Source organism: Myotis nattereri (genome assembly GCF_964212035.1).
Source record: "Myotis nattereri genome assembly, chromosome: 3".
NCBI lineage: Eukaryota > Metazoa > Chordata > Mammalia > Chiroptera > Vespertilionidae > Myotis > Myotis nattereri.
Genome location: NC_138077.1, coordinates 193747770 through 193768271, shown reverse-complemented (window position 1 = coordinate 193768271; position 20502 = coordinate 193747770). Strand labels below are relative to the sequence as shown.

The 20502-nt window shown below is 43.0% G+C and overlaps 1 protein-coding gene across 4 annotated transcripts in view; it reads left to right on the top strand.

The window, feature by feature from the left end:
- The window catches only part of ZMYM4 (zinc finger MYM-type containing 4), a 124563-nt gene that overhangs the window by 22980 nt on the left and 81081 nt on the right, over nt 1–20502 (top strand). For all 4 annotated transcript variants that reach the window (XM_081086309.1, XM_081086307.1, XM_081086308.1 and 1 more), the window contains exon 2: nt 2064–2109. In XM_081086309.1, the coding sequence (XP_080942435.1) occupies nt 2064–2109 (46 nt within the window). The remainder of the gene's footprint in view (nt 1–2063; nt 2110–20502) is intronic.

The window sequence follows — 20502 nt, the reverse complement described above, 5'->3', positions numbered from 1 at the left end:
GTATGAGAAAGGTAGGATGAAAGAGAAAGAGGGAGGGAAGAAAAGTTTTAAAGGGGAGCTGGTAGAGCTTAAAAGGAGAATGGGAAGAAGGAAGAAATGTGGGAGGGAGCAAAGCAGGTCTGAGGGTGGAAGTGAAGAAAAAAATTAAGGTGGGGCCGAAACCGGTTTGGCTCAGTGGATAGAGCGTCGGCCTGCGGACTGAAGGGTCCCGGGTTCGATTCCGGTCAAGGGCATGTACCTGGGTTGCGGGCACATCCCCAGTGGGAGATGTGCAGGAGGCAGCTGATCGATGTTTCTGACTCTCTATCTCTCTCCCTTCCTCTCTGTAGAAAATCAATAAAATATATATTTAAAAAAAAAATTAAGGTGGGAAGGAAAAGGGGAGGTAGGGTAGGGGTAAAGATAAAATAAAGAAGGGATGTGGGGAGGGAGCGAGGGTAGGAGAAAGATGGGAAGCAGGATGATGGAACAGAAGTAGGAAATAAGGAGGAAAGAAAAGTTTATAAATGATGAGTCAGTAGGAAAAAGTGTTACATAAAGGAGAGAGAAAAATTGTGTAAGAGGGAGAAGCCAATAAGGAAGTCAAATACAGTTGTGTGTGAAGGGGATAAGATGAAAAAAAAAAGTTAATAGGGGCAGCTAGGCCGGCAGGGGAGGGCAGTTAGGGGGATCAGGCCAGCAGGGCAGGGCAGTTAGGGGGACCAGGCAGGCAGGCAGAGTGGTTAGGGAAGGTAGGCAGGTGAGCAGTTAGGACCCAGAGGTCCTGGGTTGTGAGAGGGATGTCCAACTGCCAGTTTAGGACCAATTGGTTGGACACTTAGCATATTATGCTTTTATTATATAGAATTTCCTTCTTAATTTGATTAATAATTTGAAGGAAATACTCTTTAGCATGTTGAGTAATTACACTTTTTTCTATGTATTTGTGAAACTATCAAGTGGGAAAGCCCTTTTACAATACTTGTGAAAACCACACATGGTCAAATGACATGATTATTAAGAAAAGCTGAAAAAAACATGACTTTGGAGTATATTACTAAATTAAAAATGACCTTCTTGTATTAAAATGTATAGATACAACTGCTACTGTCATTTAGCATCATTTCTCATAGTATTTCTGTAGTATGTTAATGTTATCCTTCAAAAGGGTTCTGTGGTCAAATATGTTTGGGAAATTTTGTGTGAAACAAAGCATTATCGGGGTCAGTTATGTTTGGGAAATGCTGGGTGAAACAAAGTAGTACAAGTTTCTTTAGTTTGACTTTTTAGTGTTTAATTAATTAACAACCATTATAAATTACTAAAAAGATGTTTTGTATTTCCTATATTAATTTGATGACAGAACTTTTCTCAGAACATCTTGCAGGTTTGCATAACAAATGTTGAGAAATGCAAAGTATAGCATATGGTTAATAAAAAAGATTGAGAGGTTATACAGTATAACACATCCTCAAATGACTTCATTTCATTCAAGATCATTTCCTTATAACTTTCAGATGCCATAAGAACTTGTTTATACATCAACCCACCTATGGTAAAATTGGTCTCATTATACATTATTTCACTTAAAGTTGCAGAACCTATCAATGATGCTAAGTTAAAACTTACTGTAAAATATGCTAGGGTGTATGGGTATCCCAGGATGTTGATTGTTCTGTTTAGTGTTGATTTGGAGTTTCGCATAGTTCTTAAGAGATGTTAGTAAGTTCTCAACAATTGTTTATTGAGAGCATGTATTGGCTACATTTATTATTACAAATATATGTCATTCTCTATTTTGTAACATAAAAGTGATTTTCAAAAAATAAGGTGTTTTTTTTTGTTTTGTTTTTTAATAATGAGGGCATACATTTATCTCTTTATTTTTGGTTTGTAGGTTTTGGCCTGAGAACTTCTTTTGTTTATTCTGAATTTTATTTTACTCTAGTCGATGGTATTTCTGCTTTTGTAAATTGGAGTACTCTGGGTTGAAAATTATAGCTTTTGGGGGAGTTGGGAGGGATACTAAAAAAATGCTAGAAGATTATGATGGTAATGTTATTTTTCTCTTTTTGCTTTTTCAGTTTGAGCAGAAAACTGGTGGAGTTTTTGATGAAATTGTAGAGAACTGTAAGTACCATTTTAGAAAAAAAATCATGTATTTATATACATAATACAGATAATATATAAGCCTAGATAGAACATTTCTCTATAGCAGATTTATCTAAATCAGTTTGATTTATTTGAGAGCTCATCACACCTTCTTAGTATATTGAGTAAGTTAATCTGAATTGTAAACCTTAATTTTTAAGGTTGACATATAGCCACACTTTGTGTATGTGTGACGTATATAAAAGTTTATATACTTCTTAGTATATAAACTTAGTATTTACAGGGTATCTTAATTTTCTCTTTATATTTTTTCTTTAATATATTTTATTGATTTTAGAGAGGAAGGGAAAAGGATAGAGAGAGAGATAGAGATAGAAACATCAATGATGAGAGAGAATCAATGATTGGCTGCCTCCTGCACATTTCCTGCTGGGGATCGAGCCCACAACCCAGGCATGTGCCATTGGCCGGAATCGAACCTGGGACCCTTCAGTCCACAGGCCGGCGCTCTATCCATTGAGCCAAACCAGCTAGGGCTTTTTATATTTTTTTCATGGTACATGGTTTTCTTTAAAAAAATCTGTTTCTTATAATTATAAAACTAATACATTCAATTTTACAATACAAAAATGAATAAAGCTGAAAACCCAAGCCTTTGTTTTTACCATTCTCCAAAGATAAACAGTTTTAAAAGTTTAATATATATCTTTCCCAATATTTTTTCTGTGAACGTATGTGTTTCTATATATGGTAGGTGCGGTTTATGTATGTATACAGGGAATTATATGATTTTTTCTTATTTTTTAACTCAACTGCCTAGATATCGTTCTATCTCATTGGATTGGATCTACCTACTGCATCTTTCTAACAGTATTTTTTTCTAACTCAGTATTTTTTTTTGTATGGCTGTACGTACTATAATTAAATTACTGTCCTCTTTTATACATATGTATATTATTTTTAATTTTTTCTCTATTACAAGTAATATGCAATATGTTTTCCTATATACATCTTTGTGTACTTGTTGAAGTAATTGATGAATCATCATAGGATGTTCATGCACTTGTTTATGAAGAGTAAATTTTGTCACCTATAATTCCTAAGTCGGGAAATGTGTATTTCTTTTGTTTTTTAAGTTTATTTCATCCAGTAAGATATGTGAGTACCATCTTTCTCTTTGAAATTAGGTAATATTGGTGATAACAGTTTTTATACTACATATTGAGAGGTAACTAGCTTTTCTGATCTTTAGTAGATTTAGTTGTCTTTTTCTTGCATGCAAGAAAGTAAATTAGGCTTCAGCTAGCTTATCCAGAAGAAACCTCAGAAATGTATTGGAGTACTTCACAGAATTTAGGGATGGTAGAGAACAAATTTCCTCCAGGGAACTCAATGAGAGGAGACCATGTGCCTGCTCTGTCTATGCTGCTAAAAACAGTTATGTTCCAGTGACTTATTTCTTCTGTATGCCCATTTTAAATTTCAAGTTCCTAGGAAAAAAATTATGATTGTGCCAGCTTAGATTTAATGTTTATCTTTGACCCAATCATCTGTGGTCAGGAAAAGTAAGGTTACAAAGTAAAACATGACTGCTAGGAGGTATCCATCAGTCTCTACTACTCACTTTTATCAAATAATTTTTGATTACCTTTTTCTCGACATGCCTTTGCTCAAGTCTATATACTGGTAGTGATAGAAATTAATCAAATAGGTTTCTAATGAAGGTTTGAACCTGATGCTTTGTTTGTTAAAGATGTTGAATAACAACTATCTTAAGTGGTAGCAGGAATCTTAATGCATTAACCAAGCTGCTGTAGTTGGGTTACTATACCAAGTATTTGGAGTTTATGTTTATGATGCCTGGTGCTTTTCTGTTCCAACCCCACTTTAATTTAAGGGTGGAGGTTTAAAAGCAGGGAACTTTATACCAAATGTTGAGTGCAAATGGTGTGGTAGAGATTGCCCTATATCTCCTTTCTGGAAGATTATCATTAAGGGGTTGTTAAAGGTTCTGGAGGCAGAGAAGTGAGTTGCTTGGAAGGGGAAAGTGGCCTCTCTCCATGAAGGGGATTCAGGAACATAGCTACCTATCTAATAGATATAAAGGCAGACTGCTACATAGATAGTGTTTAGGAAGCATCTAATTCCCAAGATGGTCATTCAAGGTATACCACTTTGTCTTGGAGCGCGTATCTAGAAAAAAGGAGATTCACTGTTTCTCAGGCAAATAATGTGTTAACTATCCTACCTAATAAAGAGCTAATATGCAAATGGTCATCACACCCTCGTGCCTTCGTGCCAGGGCCAGGATACCTGAGGCTGCGCCCGCCGGGGCCAGGGGACCTGAGGTCTTGCCCCCTGCCCAGTGGGGCTTGACAGGGGACCTGAGGCTGCGCCCCCCCGCCCTGTGGGGGTTGGGCCGGCCGGGTCTGGGTCTTGCTTGATTTCAAGGAGCGTGCAGGTGGGTGGGGACTTGACTCTGGGTCCTGCGATGTGTCCTAGATTCTGACAGGAGGGAGATTTTCGTATACATTTTACTAATTTTCTTTCATCTCTGACACTTCTATTATAGAGAAAGGGCAAATAGCAATATTAAAATATTTCCTCTAGCCCTACCCCTGGTTTGTCTCAATGGATAGAGCGTCGACCTGCGGACTGAAGGGTCCCAGGTTTGATTCCAGCCAAGGGCACATGCCTGGGTTGTGGGCTCGATCCCCAGTTGGGGACGTGCAGGAGGCAGCCAATCAATGATTCTCTCTCATCACTGATGTTTCTATCTCTCTCTCCCTCTCCCTTCCTCTCTAAAATCAATAACATATATTTAAAAAATAAAAATAATAAAATATTTCCTCTAATTAATTCCCTTTTAATATGCACAAATTTCATGCACTGGGCCACTAGCCCTATATAATAAAGAGCTAATATGTAAATGGTGTCACGTTCTCACATCATCACGCCCTCATGCAGTCACACTGTAAGGGCTCATACACTCAACACTGGGGAGAGAAGAATGGGGACTAGCCAGGCACAAATGAGCTCGCGGGAGGGGAATGGGGATCAGCCAGGCACAAATGATTCGCGAGAGAGGAATAGGGACCAGCCAGGCTGCGGCCCGGCAGAGGGACAAGCCGCCTGCCCAGTGGTTGTGGGCGCCAGTGGCTGTGCCTGTGTCCCAGGAGAGGGACAAGCCGCCTGCCCCATGGTCCTGGGCGCCAACGGCTGCAGCTGCGCCTGTGGCCCGGGAGAGAGATGAGCCACATGCCCTGCGATCTCAGGTGCCAGTGGCTGCGCCTGCAGCCCTGGAAAGGGACAAGTTGCACGCCCTGCAGTCCCAGGCACCAGCAGCTTCGCCTGTGGCCTAGGAGAGGGACAAGCCTCCTGCTCTGTGTTCCCGGGCACCAGCGCCTTCGGCTGTGGCCTGGGCAAAGTTTCCCACCCACTGCCCCCTGTGGCTGCGGCCGGCCTGGGTCCTAGTTGCCTGCAGCCAGCCAGAGGGAGGGAAGCCCGGGTCCTGGGTGCCTGCGACCGGCCAGAGGAGGGAATTTTGGGTCCTGGGAGCGGGGCAAGGCAGAGGCTATTAGGGGTGATCATGCCATCAGGGGAACAGTTAGGGGCGATCAGGCAGTCAGGCAGAGGTGGTTAGGGGCGATCAGGCAGGCAGGCAGAGAGGTTAGGGATGATTAGGCAGGCAGGCAGGTAGATAGCTGAGCGCTTAGGAGCCAGTGGTCCCAGATTGCGAGAGGGAGTTGGACATCCCCCAAGGGGTTCTGGATTGGAGAGGATGCAGGCCGGCTGAGGGACCCTCCCACCCCCGTGCACAAATTTCTTGTACCGGGCCTCTAGTCCAATGTAATAAAAACCTAATATGCAAATTGTCCCCTTGGGCAGTCATTGGACTGGGATTTTGACTGGGGACCGGGAGTTTGACCGTTTGCTATGGTGTGCGCTGACCACCAGAGGGCGGTGCCAACATGGCGGGCGTTGGTGATATGGTGCTGGCAGCAGGCGGCAGTGGAGGTGCTGCCAGCCCTGATGGGCCCTGATGAAAGCAGGACCACGGCGGGATGGTGGAGTAGGTGAGCAGGTGGTGCCAGGCCAAGGCGGGTGAGAGCAGGGGCCTGATCACCCCACTGATCGCCCTGCCGATGGCAAGCAGCAGCGGCGGTGAGGGGTGGGGCAACCACCCGGCTCCCAGGCACTGAGGGAGAAGGGGCAAATAGCAATCCTATATAATAAAAGCCTAATATGCAAATCGACCAAACAGTGGAACGACCAGTGGAATGACAGGTCACTATGATGTGCACTGACCACCAGGGGGCAGATTCTTAACGCCGGAGCTGTCCCCAGCCCACAGGCCCCAGGCCAGCCAAGGCAGGTGCCAGTGGAGGCTCCTGATTGCCCCACTGGTGGACTCCAGCTGAGGGAGGTGACCAGCAGTGGCTGTGGGGGTCGGGGCCGCCAAGCGGGCTGCGTGAGGCCTGTCAGCTGAGTGCCAGCGGAGCTCCCTGTATCGCCTTACATGTTGCCCCACAAATAGGCCCTGATCGCTGGCCAGGCCTGTGGCCCCTACCCATGCACAGATTTCATGCGTTGGCCCTCTAGTATTAAAATATTTCTTCTAATTATTTTCCTTTCAATGTGCACAAATCTGTGCACAGGGCCAGTAGTCTATTTATTTATTTTTTCCTTTTTTTAAAAAAATTAAATCTTTATTGTTCAGATTATTACAGTTGTTCCTCTTCCCCCCCCGCCCCCCCCTATAGCTCCCCTCCACCCGGTTCCCACCCCACTCTCCGCCCTCAAACCCCCCCCCCCCACTGTCCTCATCCATAGGTGCACGATTTTTGTCCAGTCTCTTCCCGCATCTCCCTCAATCCTTTCCCCCCCAAGAATAGCCAGTCCACTCCCTTTCTATGCCCCTGATTCTATTATAATCACCAGTTTATTCTGTTCATCAGATTATTTATTCACTTGATTTTTAGATTCACTTGTTGATAGATGTGTATTTGTTGTTCATAATTTGTATCTTTACCTTTTTCTTATTCCTCTTCTTAAAGAATACCTTTCAGCATTTCATACACTGCTGGTTTGGTGGTGATGAACTCCTTTAGCTTTTTCTTATCTGTGAAGCTCTTTATCTGACCTTCAATTCTGAATGATAGCTTTGCTGAGTAATGTAATCTTGGTTGTAGGTTCTTGGTATTCATCACTTTGAATATTTCTTGCCACTCCCTTCTGGCCTGCAAAGTTTCTGTTGAGAAATCAGCTGACAGTCGTATGGGTACTCCCTTGTAGGTAACTAACTGTTTTTCTCTTGCTGCTTTTAAGATTCTCTCTTTGTCTTTTGTTCTTGGCATTTTAATTATGATGTGTCTTGGTGTGGTCCTCTTTGGATTCCTTTTGTTTGGGGTTCTCTGCGCTTCCTGGACTTGTAAGTCTATTTCTTTCACTAGGTAGGGGAAGTTTTCTGTCATTTTTTCTTCAAGTAGGTTTTCAATATCTTGCTCTCTCTCTTCTTTTGGCATCCCCATAATTCGGATGTTGGTACGCTTGAAGTTGTCCCAGAGGCTCCTTACACTATCTTCATATTTTTGGATTCTTTTTTATTTTTGTTTTTCCGGTTGGGTGTTTTTTGCTTCTTCGTATTTCATATCTTTGACTTGATTCTTGTGATCCTCTAGTCTGCTGTTGGAACTCTGTGTAATATTCTTTATTTCAGTCATTGTATGCTTAATTAGTAGTTGGTCCTTTTTCATATCCTCGAGGGTCTCACTAAATTTATCGGCGGTTTCTAGAAAATTCTTGAAAAACCTTATAACCGTGGTTTTGAACTCTATATCCAGTAGTTTGCTTTCCTCCATTTCTGTCATTTGTGATCTGTTTCTTTGTCTTTGCATTTTGGCTGCTTCCCCGTGTTGATAGAGTGGCTTTGTGTGCTAGGTGTCCTATAGGGCCCAGTGGCTCAGCCTCCCCAATTACCTGAGGTGGACACTCTTGGTGCACCCCTTTGTGGGCTTTGTGCACAGTCTTGTTGTAGTTAAGCCTTGATTGTTGTAGGTATCACTGGGAGGAATTGACCTCCAGGCCAATTGGCTGTGAGAATCAGCTGTGTCTACAGTGGGAGAACTTCTGTGCTGGAGACACCCTTATGGGGCAAGACTTGCTTCAGTGGGGCTTTGGTGCTCACTGAGTCTGCCCCCTGAGTGTTTTCCTTATGGATCTGAGTTGTAATCTGGATGGTCCCACTCTGACCACTGGGTACACTGGCTCTTGGATCTCTGAGGAGGTGCTAATTTAGCCTCTACCTGAGGCTACCCAGCAGGAGCTATGGAGAGATCTGCAGAGTCCTCTTCTTTGTTTGGGGTTTGGAGGTCCCCAGATGAGGCCTAGCTGTGAAGCAATGCAAGCTGCTGTGGGGCCTTGGGCCTTCTTTTGGAAGTTCTGGGCCTCTCTGACCCAGCTGCAGTTTGTTAGGTAATTTTCAGATTGCAAAGGGCCAGGTCTTTCATATGCAAAAGCCTCTGGTCACAGCTTGGGTGGGGCGGGGTCTCTGGGGATCAACAGGGCGGAGCAAATAGCTATGGCTGCTCCTCTGTTCTACCCTAAGAGGCCCCGAGTCTCAGTGTCCTGGTAATCGCTGCAAGCACCTCTGAGAGAAAGCCGCCCTTGAGTTCTGCCTGATGCCAGACAGCCCAGTTTCTCCCCGTATGAGTCTGGGTCCCCAGAGACTCGCCCGGACCTGGAGTTCAGAGCAGTCGGGAGCTTGAGACTCCCTCCTGATTGAAAAAAACAACCGTGTCAGCCCATTGCACATGCACCGTGTCCTCAGTTGCCTGCACTTTCCACTTGCGCTGTGTTCAGTTGCCAGCTCTTTTCGAGTGCACCGCGTCCTCAGTTGGTAGCCCTTTCCACGTGCGCCTCCGTACCTCTGCACTTTACTTCCCCACCTCCTTTGAGTCTCAGTGTGCCTTTCTCTTTCCTTCTAGTTGTAGAATTTCCACTCAGCCAGCCTTCCTGTGGTTCTGGATAATGTCCATTTTGTCTTTTGTGTTTTTGAAGTGGATGTGAGAGGCAGCAATTTCCGGTGTTTAAAAATGCCTTCATCTTGTTTTTTTTTCCAGTAGTCTATTTATATAAAAGCCTAATATGCTAAGTGTCTCTCCCACTGTCCAACCAGTCGCTATGACGTGCACTTACCACCAGGGGGCAGACGCTCAGTGCAGGAGCTGCTGTGACACAGAGGAAAGGCACTGCGGACTTGGCGCCCATGAAGCAACACTCGGCTTCCCCCAAGTGGGGCACAGGTCCTGCCACCACTCCAGAGCAACAGCTCACCAAATCGCAGCTGAAGCTGCCTAGACCCCGGAATGGTTGCTGTGGGCACCGAGTAATAATGTCACGTAGTAAGCCTGGCTTCCATTCCTTTGCGATGACTAGTATCCTTGCAGTTTCTTCACCCCAGGAACCCGACTTGCTTTATAGCCTGGAGCAAACATTTCACACTTTAACCAAATGTTTGTGAAGCATTTTCCCTTGCCTCACCTCATTTGATCCTCACAGAAGTCTGGGAGTAGGTAGATAGGAGACTCAGTAGAATCCTCGTTTCTTTTCCTTAGTCAGAAAACAGAGATTTTGAAAGCTTAGAAACTTGACCTGACGGAAAAGTAGGAAGAAATGGTGGACCTTGAAAATGATTTCAGGTTTTCTCACTGCATAGAATATAGTCAAACACTGCTGCAGTTAAATGTTTTATCCTTTGTTCTGCCTGTGTGATCTACAATAGTAATCTGCTTCATGTTGATATTTACTGCTGTGTTGCTGACAATAACATGAAAGAGAAGTTGGGGTTCTTCACTGGGCTGGAAAAAGTTTAGCTGAATCAGAAAGTAGGTTTAATTAAGCAAGTTTATTCTATACCTATAAAAGGCTAAGTTGACTTGCACATGCACGATACATATAAAGCTCTCGCTGGCGCCAATCACATGCATGTGTTTCCATCTGTCATTGTCAATTGTGAATTTGGTTGAGACTTCTATTATAGAGAAAGGGCAAATAGTGATATTAAAATATTTCTTCTAATTAATTTCCTTCCAATGTTCACAAATTCTGCACTGGGCCACTAGTCAAGAATAATACCATACCTACCATGTATTCATTGGCCAAGATCATCAGGACATGCGGCTTTAGATATTTGTTTTGTAGATCAAATTCAACCATTCTGAAACTTTCACCAAAATATAGTATCTGCTAATTGTTGGTACACATAAACTGATAGAGCTTAACACCATCAGTGAGGAATTTGGGAAATTTGGTTTAAACATGAAGAAGCTGCATTGACCTTCAAAGATGTAGAGTTTTTAGTGAAAAGGATTTAAAAGAAAAAAGCCTTCAACATTTCATGCAAGTGAAAGAGAAAGTAGGGTTTTTCAACTTCTAGTTCAGTGGTTCTCAACCTTCCTAATGCCGTGACCCTTTAATACAGTTCCTCACGTGGTGGTGACCCCCAATTTCATTGTTACAAATTGAACATAATTAACGCATAATGATTTATCACAGAAACAATACATAATTATATACGTGTTTTCCGATGGTCTTAGGCGACTCCTGTGAAAGGGTCGTTTGACCCCCAAAGGGGTCGTGACCCACAGGTTGTGAACCGCTGTATCTAGTTCATCATCTCTTAGGAGAATTTGTGCTGTGGATTTTATAAGATACATGGTTATACAGGAAATGACTGATACTGAGGATTACCTTAACTCATGTTCCCTTAACTCTTGCCAGTTAATGTGAACTTTGGAGGAAATTCAGATAGAATAGAGAAATTTTTAAAAAGGGCGTTCAGATAGTTGCTTCTTTTTATCAAGGCCATTTATTTAGTGGCTCTAAAAGAACTACCTGGTCATTCTCCTATGGTTAATTTCTTACTGTCATCGAACATAACAGATTTTAAAACTTCAAGGGAAAAATAATATCATTGCTGAGTTGTTGAAGTATAGTTATATGAATTAAAAAAATTACTCATTATTTTGATTACTTGTAATGTATAAGTTTATTTGTGGAAAATTTTGCATGCATTATCTTTTGTTTTTGTTAATCCTCACCAGAGGATATTTTTCCATTGATTTTATATACAATGGAAGGGAGGGAGGGAGGAAGGGGTGAGGAAAGAGAAAGGGAGAGGTAGAGAGACAGAGATAGAGACAGAGACCGCCAGACATACAGACATGAAGAGAGAGAGAGATACGGGTGTGAGAGAGACACATCAATTGGTTGCTGTGCGGAAGCCAGGTGCCCCAACCGGGACCAGGCATCAAATCTGCAACCCAGGTACGTGCCCTTCACCTGGAATCGAACTTGAGACCCTTTGGTGTGTGAGCAGATACCCTAACTATTTAGCAACACCAGCTAGGGCTGCATGTATAATCTTTTAAAATTCTAATAATAAATTTTATTAACTAGTAGATTAGATTCAACTATATATAATAGAAATATGATATAAATAAATTTTTTATATGGAAGAACTCTAGATGATGAGGTAGCTCTGGTTTTCAGGAACATATGGGCCTCTGGTTTTCTGTGTCACAACCTTAGCATATGGCTTCCATCCCCTAGTGTTCTGAGGTGTTTGCTGTATCTTCAGCCTGCTGTGGGGTAGGGAGGAGGGCAAAAAGGATCACTTCTCTACAGAATCAGCTTCTAAAAGAACTTTGCTAGAAATTCTACCTCTGTACTTTGGTTTACATCTTATTAGCTACCCTAACTTCAAAGAAAACTGAGAATTGTAGTCCTTTAGCTGAGTCTATTGTTGCCAGTAATAAAATCAAGGATATCTTAGTAAGGGAACAGGAGAGAATTGTTACTAGATATGCAGTCTCTTCCATAACAACCCTCCAGACAAGTACTACAACTGTCTCTTTTATTAATGGAGAAAGTAAGGCTTAGAGACATTATTTAACTTTTACGTGGTGCAATCAGGACTTTTACTTAAAAATATGTATATTTTACATTGATTTCAGAGAGGAAGGGAGAGGGAGAGAAACATCAGTGATGAGAGAGAATCTTTAATTGGCTGCCTCCTGCAAGCCCCTTACTGGGTATGGAGCCGCAACCCAGGCATGTGCCTTAACTGGTAATTGAACTGTGACCTGCTGGTTTATAGGTCAATGCTCAGCCTCTGAGCCTTACTGGCTGGGTAGCAATCAGGATTTTTTCCTTTTTAAAAATATATATTTTTATTGTTTTCAGCGAGGAAGGGAGAGGGAGAGAGAGAGAGAAACATCAATGATGAGAGAGAATCATTGATCGCCTGCCTCCACAATCAGGATTTTAATGCAGGTTTACCTAATTGCAAAGCTCCTCCTTATTAATCTTTTGTTACTTCTTTCGTAACTGCCTCCCTAGTTCACTGGAATCACAAGTTTTTAAGAAGAATTATTTGCTAGAAATAAAGGAACAATTTGTAATGTAACTTAGAAATATATATATTTGTAAAATATATTTTTTATTGTTGATAGTATTACAGATATCTCCCATTTCCCCACCTTACCTCCCTGCCCCCTAGCTCTTCACTACTTTATTGCCCATGTAGAAATATTTTAATGAGTGGTAACCATGACAAGTTTTTGTGGCTGCCTATGATGTGTCAATGGCATTTTGTTTTAATTGTAATATATCAATGCAGCTCAATTTTGAAAACAACTTGAGCAGTTATTTTGTTTTTTGCCCAGAACTACATATTTCTGTTTACATGGTCTATTGGTGAGTATTATTTGGGTCCTTCCAACATTGTAAAGGAATATCTTTATGAAAATATTGAAACCAAAGCCTAATGTTTTGTTTAGGGTGTAAACATGGGTACAAAATTGATATGACCTTATAGAATAGCTAGAGGCCTGGTGCACAAAAATTTGTGCACTCGGGAGGGTCCCTCAGCCTGGCCTGTGCCCTCTCGCAGTCTGGGACCCCTTGGAGAATGACCACTTGCTGGCTTAGGCCCACTCCCCAGGGGATTGGGCCTAAGCTGGCAATCAGACATCCCTCTGGAAGCCCGGGAGCCCTCGGGGGATGTCCACTTGCCAGCAGGGAGCAGGCCTAGCTGCAGTTGGACATCCTTAGCGCTGCTGAGGAGGCGGGGAGGCTCCCACCACCACCGCTGTACTCGTAGCCATCAGCCTGGCTTGTGGCTGAGCGGAGCTCCCACTGTGGGAGCACACTGACCACCAGGGGGCAGCTCCTGCATTGAGCGTCTGCCCCCTGGTGGTCAGTGTGTGTCATAGTGACCAGTGATACTCAGTCGCTCTGCTGTTTGGGTCAATTTGCATATTGCCTTTTTATTATATAGGATAGAGGCCTGGTGCACAGGTGGAGGCCGGCTGGTGTGCCCTGAAGGGTGTCCTGGATCAGGGTGAGGGTCTCCCCTGGGGTGCCTGGCCAGCCTGGGTGAGGGGCTGATGGCTGTTTGCAGGCTGGCCACATCCCCTTCAGGGTGGGGTCCCCGCTGGTGCTTGGCCAGACTGGGTGAGGGGCTGATGGCTGTTTGCAGGCTGGGCACAGCCCCTTCAGGGTGGGGGTCCCCGCCAGCCTGGTTGAGGGGCTTATGGCTGTTTGCAGGCTGGCCACAGCTCCTTCAGGGTAGGGGTCCCCGCTGGGGTGCCTGGCTAGCCTGGATGAGGGGCTGATGGCTGTTTGCAGGCTGGTCACAGCCCCTTTAGGGTAGGGGTCCCCGCTGGGGTCCCCGCCAGCCTGGTTGAGGGGCTGATGGCTGTTTGCAGGCCGGCCAAGCCCCCCAGCAGGGACCCTCACCCCATGAGGGTGTGGCCATCCTGGGTGAGGGGCTGATGGCTGTTTGCAGGCTGGCCACAGCCCCCAGCCACCCAAGCTCCAGTGGAGTCTGGCTGGAAGCAGGTATCTGGGATTTATTTAGCTTCTATAATTGAAACTTTGTTGCCTTTTGCGGAGGCCACTTCTAGCCAGAGCACGGGGGAAGCTTGGCTTCCTCCATCTCTGGAGCAACCAAGCCTCCTGCTTGCTCCAGCTCCATGGCTGCCGGCTGCCATCTTGGTTGGGTTAATTTGCATATAGTTCCTCTGATTGGCTGCTGGGCTTGCCTTGGGTGTAGCAAAGTTATCATCAATTAGCATCTTTGTCTTTTATTAGTGTAGATCCTCACCATTCCCAAGAAGTTTTTTGTTTACTAAAGATAGAATCTTTTTGAATTATACAAATTATATTATGTTTTGAATGAATAAAATGGACAAAACTAATTTTTGTTTTATCCCTATATTGTTTAAAGGTATATAATTTATGCAAACAATTTGCAGCTATATTTTAAGATTATTATCTTTAAAATTGAGTGGGAAATTTTGTCACTGAAAAGAAGATACAAATTGTTGTATGTGTATTTTAGTTTAGGTTGATCAGTAGTATAAGAGACTGATAAAGAATGAAAGTGCAGCCAAGCCGGCGTTGCTCAGTGGTTGAGCGTTGATCTGTGAACCAGGAGGTCACGGTTTGATTTCCGGTCAGGGCACAGTCCGGGGTTGCAGGCTTGATCCCCAGTGGGGGGTGTGCAGGAGGAAGCCGATTGGTGATTCTCTCTCATCATTGATGTTTCTGTCTCTCCCTTTCTGAAATCAATAAAAAAAATATATTTTTAAAAAATATATTTTATTGATTTTTTTACAGAGAGGAAGGAAAGGGATAGAAAGTTAGAAACATCGATGAGAGAGAAACATCGATCAGCTGCCTCCTGCACACCCCCTACTGGGGATGTGCCTGCAACCAAGGTACATGTCCTTGACCGGAATCGAACCTGGGACCCTTGAGTCCGTAGGCCGACGCTCTATCCACTGAGCCAAACTGGTCAGGGCAATGAAAATATCCTATATAATAAAAGGCTAATATGCAAATCGACTGAATGGTGGAACGACTGGTTGCTATGTTGCACACTGACCACCAGGGGGCAGATACTCAATGCAGGAACTGCCCCCTATTGGTCAATGTGCTCCCACAGGGGGAGCACCGCTTAGCCAGAAGTCAGACTCACAGACTGGCGAGCACAGCGGGGGTGGCGGAAGTCTCTCCTGCCTCCACAGCAGCGCTAAGGATGTCTGACATCCTCTGAGGGCTCCTGGACTGCTAGAGGGTGTAGGCCAGGCTGAGGGACCCCCTCCCCATCTTGAGTGCACAAGTTTTGTGCACTGGGTCGCTAGTATTTTTTAAAAAAGAATGCAAACACATTGCAAATATTTGGATATAAGGTGATTCCACATATAGGGTGCTCACCCATTTTCCAATGAAAAGATCTAAAAGCTAAAATTGTTGCCTTCTAGAATACATGTTCTCTTAGGTTTTGGGATAAAGGCAGATTTCTACTGATCATTTGTTAATTTATTTTATTTATTTATTTTTTTAAATATGTTTTATTGATTTTATACAGAGAGGAAGGGAGAGGGATAGAGAGCCAGAAACATCGATCAGCTGCCTCCTGCACACCTCCCACTGGGGATGTGCCCGCAACCAAGGCACATGCCCTTGACCAGAATCGAACCTGGGACCCCTCAGCCCGCAGGCCGATGCTCCATCCACTGAGCCAAACCGGTTAGGGCTGTTAATTTAATTATATACATAGTTAAACCTAATTATGTGAAGTCATATTAACTTAGGAAATATTGCTTTTCTCTCAACTATTTTAGGAAAAAAATTTACCTAAGGGCATATTTTAGAAATTTGATCTTGTCATCACCATCGTCACTTTTTAAATCAGTTAACATAGTTTTCTAGAGCCTACTGTCTGAATTGTTTAAGATGGAACATAGTTTAAATTTGCATTATAATTACTGGTATGTTCTGCTTAACTAGTAACCACCTGAAACCTAGTGGTGTAAAACAACAATAAATTTTGTTTGTTAATCCTTACTCGAGGATTTTTTTCCCATTGGTTTTTAGAGAGTGGAAGGGAGGGAGGGAGGGAGGGAGGGAAGGAGGGAGGGAGGGAGAGGGTGAGAGAGAGAAAGAGAGAGAGAGAGAGAGAGAGAGAGAGAGAGAGAGAGAGAAGGAAAAAGAAACAGAAACATTGATGTGAGAGAGACACATTGATTGGTTGCCTCCTACAGGCACCCTGACTAGGGCTTGGGATCAAACCTGCAACTCAGGTACATGTCTTGACCAAGAATCAAACCCAGGACCCTTCGATGTGTGGGTTGACACTCTAATCGGTGATCAACACCGGCCAGGGCACAACAACCATTTTACTATGCTCTTGCATTCTGTGACTCATATATTTACAAAGGGTATGTTGGAGATGCCTTGTTTTTGCCTCACAGTGTCTTGGGTCTTTCCAGAAAAGATTTGAAAAGTTCCATGACTCTGTGTTGGAATAATCTGGAAGTTCATTCACCCATGTCTAGCCTTGTTTAGGAGACAAGGTCTTCCTATTGCCTTCCCTTCCTCATAGCATAGCGAACTCAGAGTAGCCAGACTTTTTTTTTATGTTGGCTCAGGACTCCAAAAGCAAAAGAGTAATTTGGTGAAGAAGGTAGAAGCTCCATCTTTTCTGACCTAGCTAGCTTTAGAAGCCACACAGCATCACTTCCACCACATTCTTCTGGCTACAAACAAGTCCCAAGTCTGCCTAGTTTCAGGAGAAGATATAGACCTCACTTCTTTATAGGAGAAGGATCAAGGTCACATAGTAGAAAAGCATGTAGATGAGAGATACTGGTGCAGCCATATTTGGAAAATGCGATCAGCTATGACAGCATAAATCCTTTCATAGGATATTTTATTCTAAACCAGAAGATGGTTTAAAAGAAAATGTATTTGTATCTTCCCTAAACACAGCTGCATGAATCTGACATGTATGATTTTTTTAAAGAGTAACTTTTAAACTTTTCTTGTGGCTTAGTCTCTCCGTCCCATATCATTGTCTCTATCCCCCCTCAAAACCCTTGTCAACAGCTTTGTAGTTAGCCTTCCATGTTTTTCTCTAATGCTCATAAACATTATATACATAAGGATTTTGAGGGTCTTTATTTTATATTTGTTTAACAAATGGGATTATATACATAAATTTCTCTGCCTCTCTTCTGTCATTTAAGAGTTCGTGATATCCCTCTACCTCAGCAAGGACAGCTCCAACTCTTATAGTGTATCATGATTGATTGAGATATATAGTAAGTCACTTTTGCCTTATTTGTAGGCATCCATGTTGTTTTAGTTTTGTTTTTGTTTTTTTTGCCATGATAAACAATGATGCATTAAAATTTTTTATTCTATGTCTTTATATATTAGTGGTTTTATATCTGTGGATAGATTTTAAAAAGTGGAAATTGTGGAGTAAAGGGTATGTGTAATTTTAATGTGTTGCTAGCCTGCTTTTCAAAAAATCTTTTTTTTTTAAATTAAATCTTTATTCAGATTATTATAGTTGTTCCTCTTTTTCCCCCCCATAACTCCCCTCCTCCCAGTTCCCGCCCCACCCTCCGCCTTCATTCCCCACCCACTGTCCTCATCCATAGGTGCACGATTTTTGTCCAGTCTCTTCCCACATCTCCCACACCCCTTCCCCCCCCAAGAATAGTCAGTCCACTCCCTTTCTATGTCCCTGATTCTATTATAATCACCAGTTCATTCTGTTCATCAGATTATTTATTCACTTGATTCTTAGATTCACTTGTTGATAGATGCATATTTGTTGTTCATAATTTGTATCTTTACCTTTTTCTTCCTCTTCCTCTTCTTAAAGGATACCTTTCAGCATTTCATATAATCCTGGTTTGGTGGTGATGAACTCCTTTAGCTTTTCCTTATCTGTGAAGCTCTTTATCTGACCTTCAATTCTGGATGATAGCTTTGCTGGATAAAGTAATCTTGGTTGTAGGTTCTTGGTATTCATCACTTTGAATATTTCTTGCCACTCCCTTCTGGCCTGCAAAGTTTCTGTTGAGAAATCAGCTGACAGTCGTATGGGTATTCCCTTGTAGGTAAGTGACTTTCTTTCTCTTGCTGCTTTTAAGATTCTCTCTTTGTCTTTTGCTCTTGGCATTTTAATTATGATGTGTCTTGGTGTGGTCCTCTTTGGATTCCTTTTGTTTGGGGTTCTCCGCGATTCTTGGACCTGTAAGTCCATTTCTTTCACCAGGTGGGGGAAGTTTTCTGTCATTATTTCTTCAAATAGGTTTTCAATATCTTGCTCTCTCTCATCTTCTGGCACCCCTATAATTCTGATGTTGGTACGCTTGAAGCTGTCCCAGAGGCTCCTTACACTGTCCTCGCATGTTTGGATTCTTTTTTCATTTTGCTTTTCCGGTTGGGTGTTTTTTGCTTCCTCTCATTTCAAATCATTGACTTGATTCTTGCGCTCCTCTGGTCTGCTGTCGGGAGTCTGTGTAATATTCTTTATTTCAGTCAGTGTATGCTTAATTTCTAGTTGGTTCCCCATCATAACATCGAGGGTCTCATTAGTTTTCTTGTAGATCTCATTAAGTTTATCGGCGGCTTCTAAACAGTTCTTGAGAGACCTTAAAAGTGTGGTTCTGAACTCTATATCTTCCATTGACAATTTTGTCCTGTTTCTTTGTCTCCGCATTTTGTTATGCTTCCTTGGTGCACCCCCTAGTGGTCTTTGTGTTCAGTCTTATAGTTAAACCTTGATTGTTGTAGCTAATACCAGGGAGGATTTGACCTCCAGGCCAAGTGGCTATGAGAATCAGCTGTGTCTGCAGTGAGAGAACTTCTGTCCTCTAGGGAGGTGCTAATCTAGCCTTTGCCTGAGGCTATCCGGCAAATGCCTCTGTGCAGGGCTTGGGCAGGGCTGGTCGCACAGGATCAACAGGGTGGGCGGGAGAGAGCAGTTATGGCGGCTCTCAGTCCTGTCCCCAGGGGCTCTGCCTCTCTGAGTCCCAGCACCCGCTGCAAAGCTCGGAGAGAAAGCTGCACTCGCTCTGACCGAAGCCAGACAGTCCCGCTTCTCCCGTTTGAGTCTAGGTCCCTAAAGACTCGCCCGTATCTGGAGCTCAGAGTCTGCGACTCCCTCCCGATTGAAAATGCCAACCGCGCCCTCCGCACCTCAGAATTTGACTTCAGCACTGCGCCTCCTCTGAGTGTCCGTATGCGTTTCTCTTTCCTCCTAGTTGTAGGACTTCCACTCAGCCAGCGTTCCTGTGGTTCTGGGTGATGTCCGTTCCGTTTTTTAGTTTCACTTTTGAAGTAGTTGTTCAAGGCAGCAAACTCCGGCGTTAACCTATGCCGCCATCTTGGTTCTCTCAAAAAATCTTTAATGCTTCCCATTCCCACCAGAAATGCATAAGGATAATATACTCAGTGTATATTATAGCTCTATATGTTTGGCAATCTGATGGGTCTTAAATATCAGTGTTACCTTTAGTTTGCATTTTGTTAAATTCTTATTGAATTTGAACTTAAAGAGCTTCTTAAAATGTATTTGTTTTCATTTTTTAAAAAATAGAATATATTGGGGTGACACTACTTAACAAAATGATACAGGTTTCAGGTGCACAATTCTATAAAACATCATCTGTACACTGTATTGTATTTTCACCACCTCAAGTCAAGTCTTTATCCATCACCACTTATCTCCCCTATACCCTTACCCATCTCACCTCAAGTCCCCTCTCTGAGGCAATCACCACACTATTGTCTTTTATCTATGAGTTCTTCCCCCACTCCCCTACCCCTTTTGCTCTGAATTTAAGCAACTTTTAATAAGTTTAACATTTGTACTGGCTTCTGTATTGTGTAGTCATAAATATTTGTTAAATAAATATCGGCCTGGCTGGTGTTTCTTAGTGGTTGAGCATCGACCATACACCAAGAGGTCACTGGTTCGATTCCCAGTCAGGGCTCATGTCTGGGTGTGGACTCCATCCTCAGTAGAGGCTCTGCAGGGGGCAGCCAGTTGATGATTCTCTCTTATCATTGATGTTTCTATTTCTCTCTCCCTCTCTCTACTTCTCTCTGAAATCAATAAAAACACATAAAAATACTTTAAAAAATATCCTTTTCCCAGTTATTAAAGTGTTTTTTAATGCCAAGTTGTATCCTTCTTTTATATTGTAATAGGAGTTGTTTAAGGTGAGTCACAGTAAGCATGATAAAGGATAATTCTGAAATGAGATTCAGGTATACATTTGAAAAGATAGACAATCACTTGATCATTCAGAAAATTTAACTTTTATTTATTTATTTATTTATTTTTAAAATATATTTTATTGATTCTTTACAGAGAGGAAGGGAGAGAGATAGTTAGAAACATCGATGAGAGAGAAACATCGACCAGCCACCTCCTGCACATCTCCCACTGGGGATGTGCCCGCAACCCAGGCACATGCCCCTGACCGGAATCGAACCTGGGACCCTTCAGTCCGCAGGCCGACGCTCTATCCACTGAGC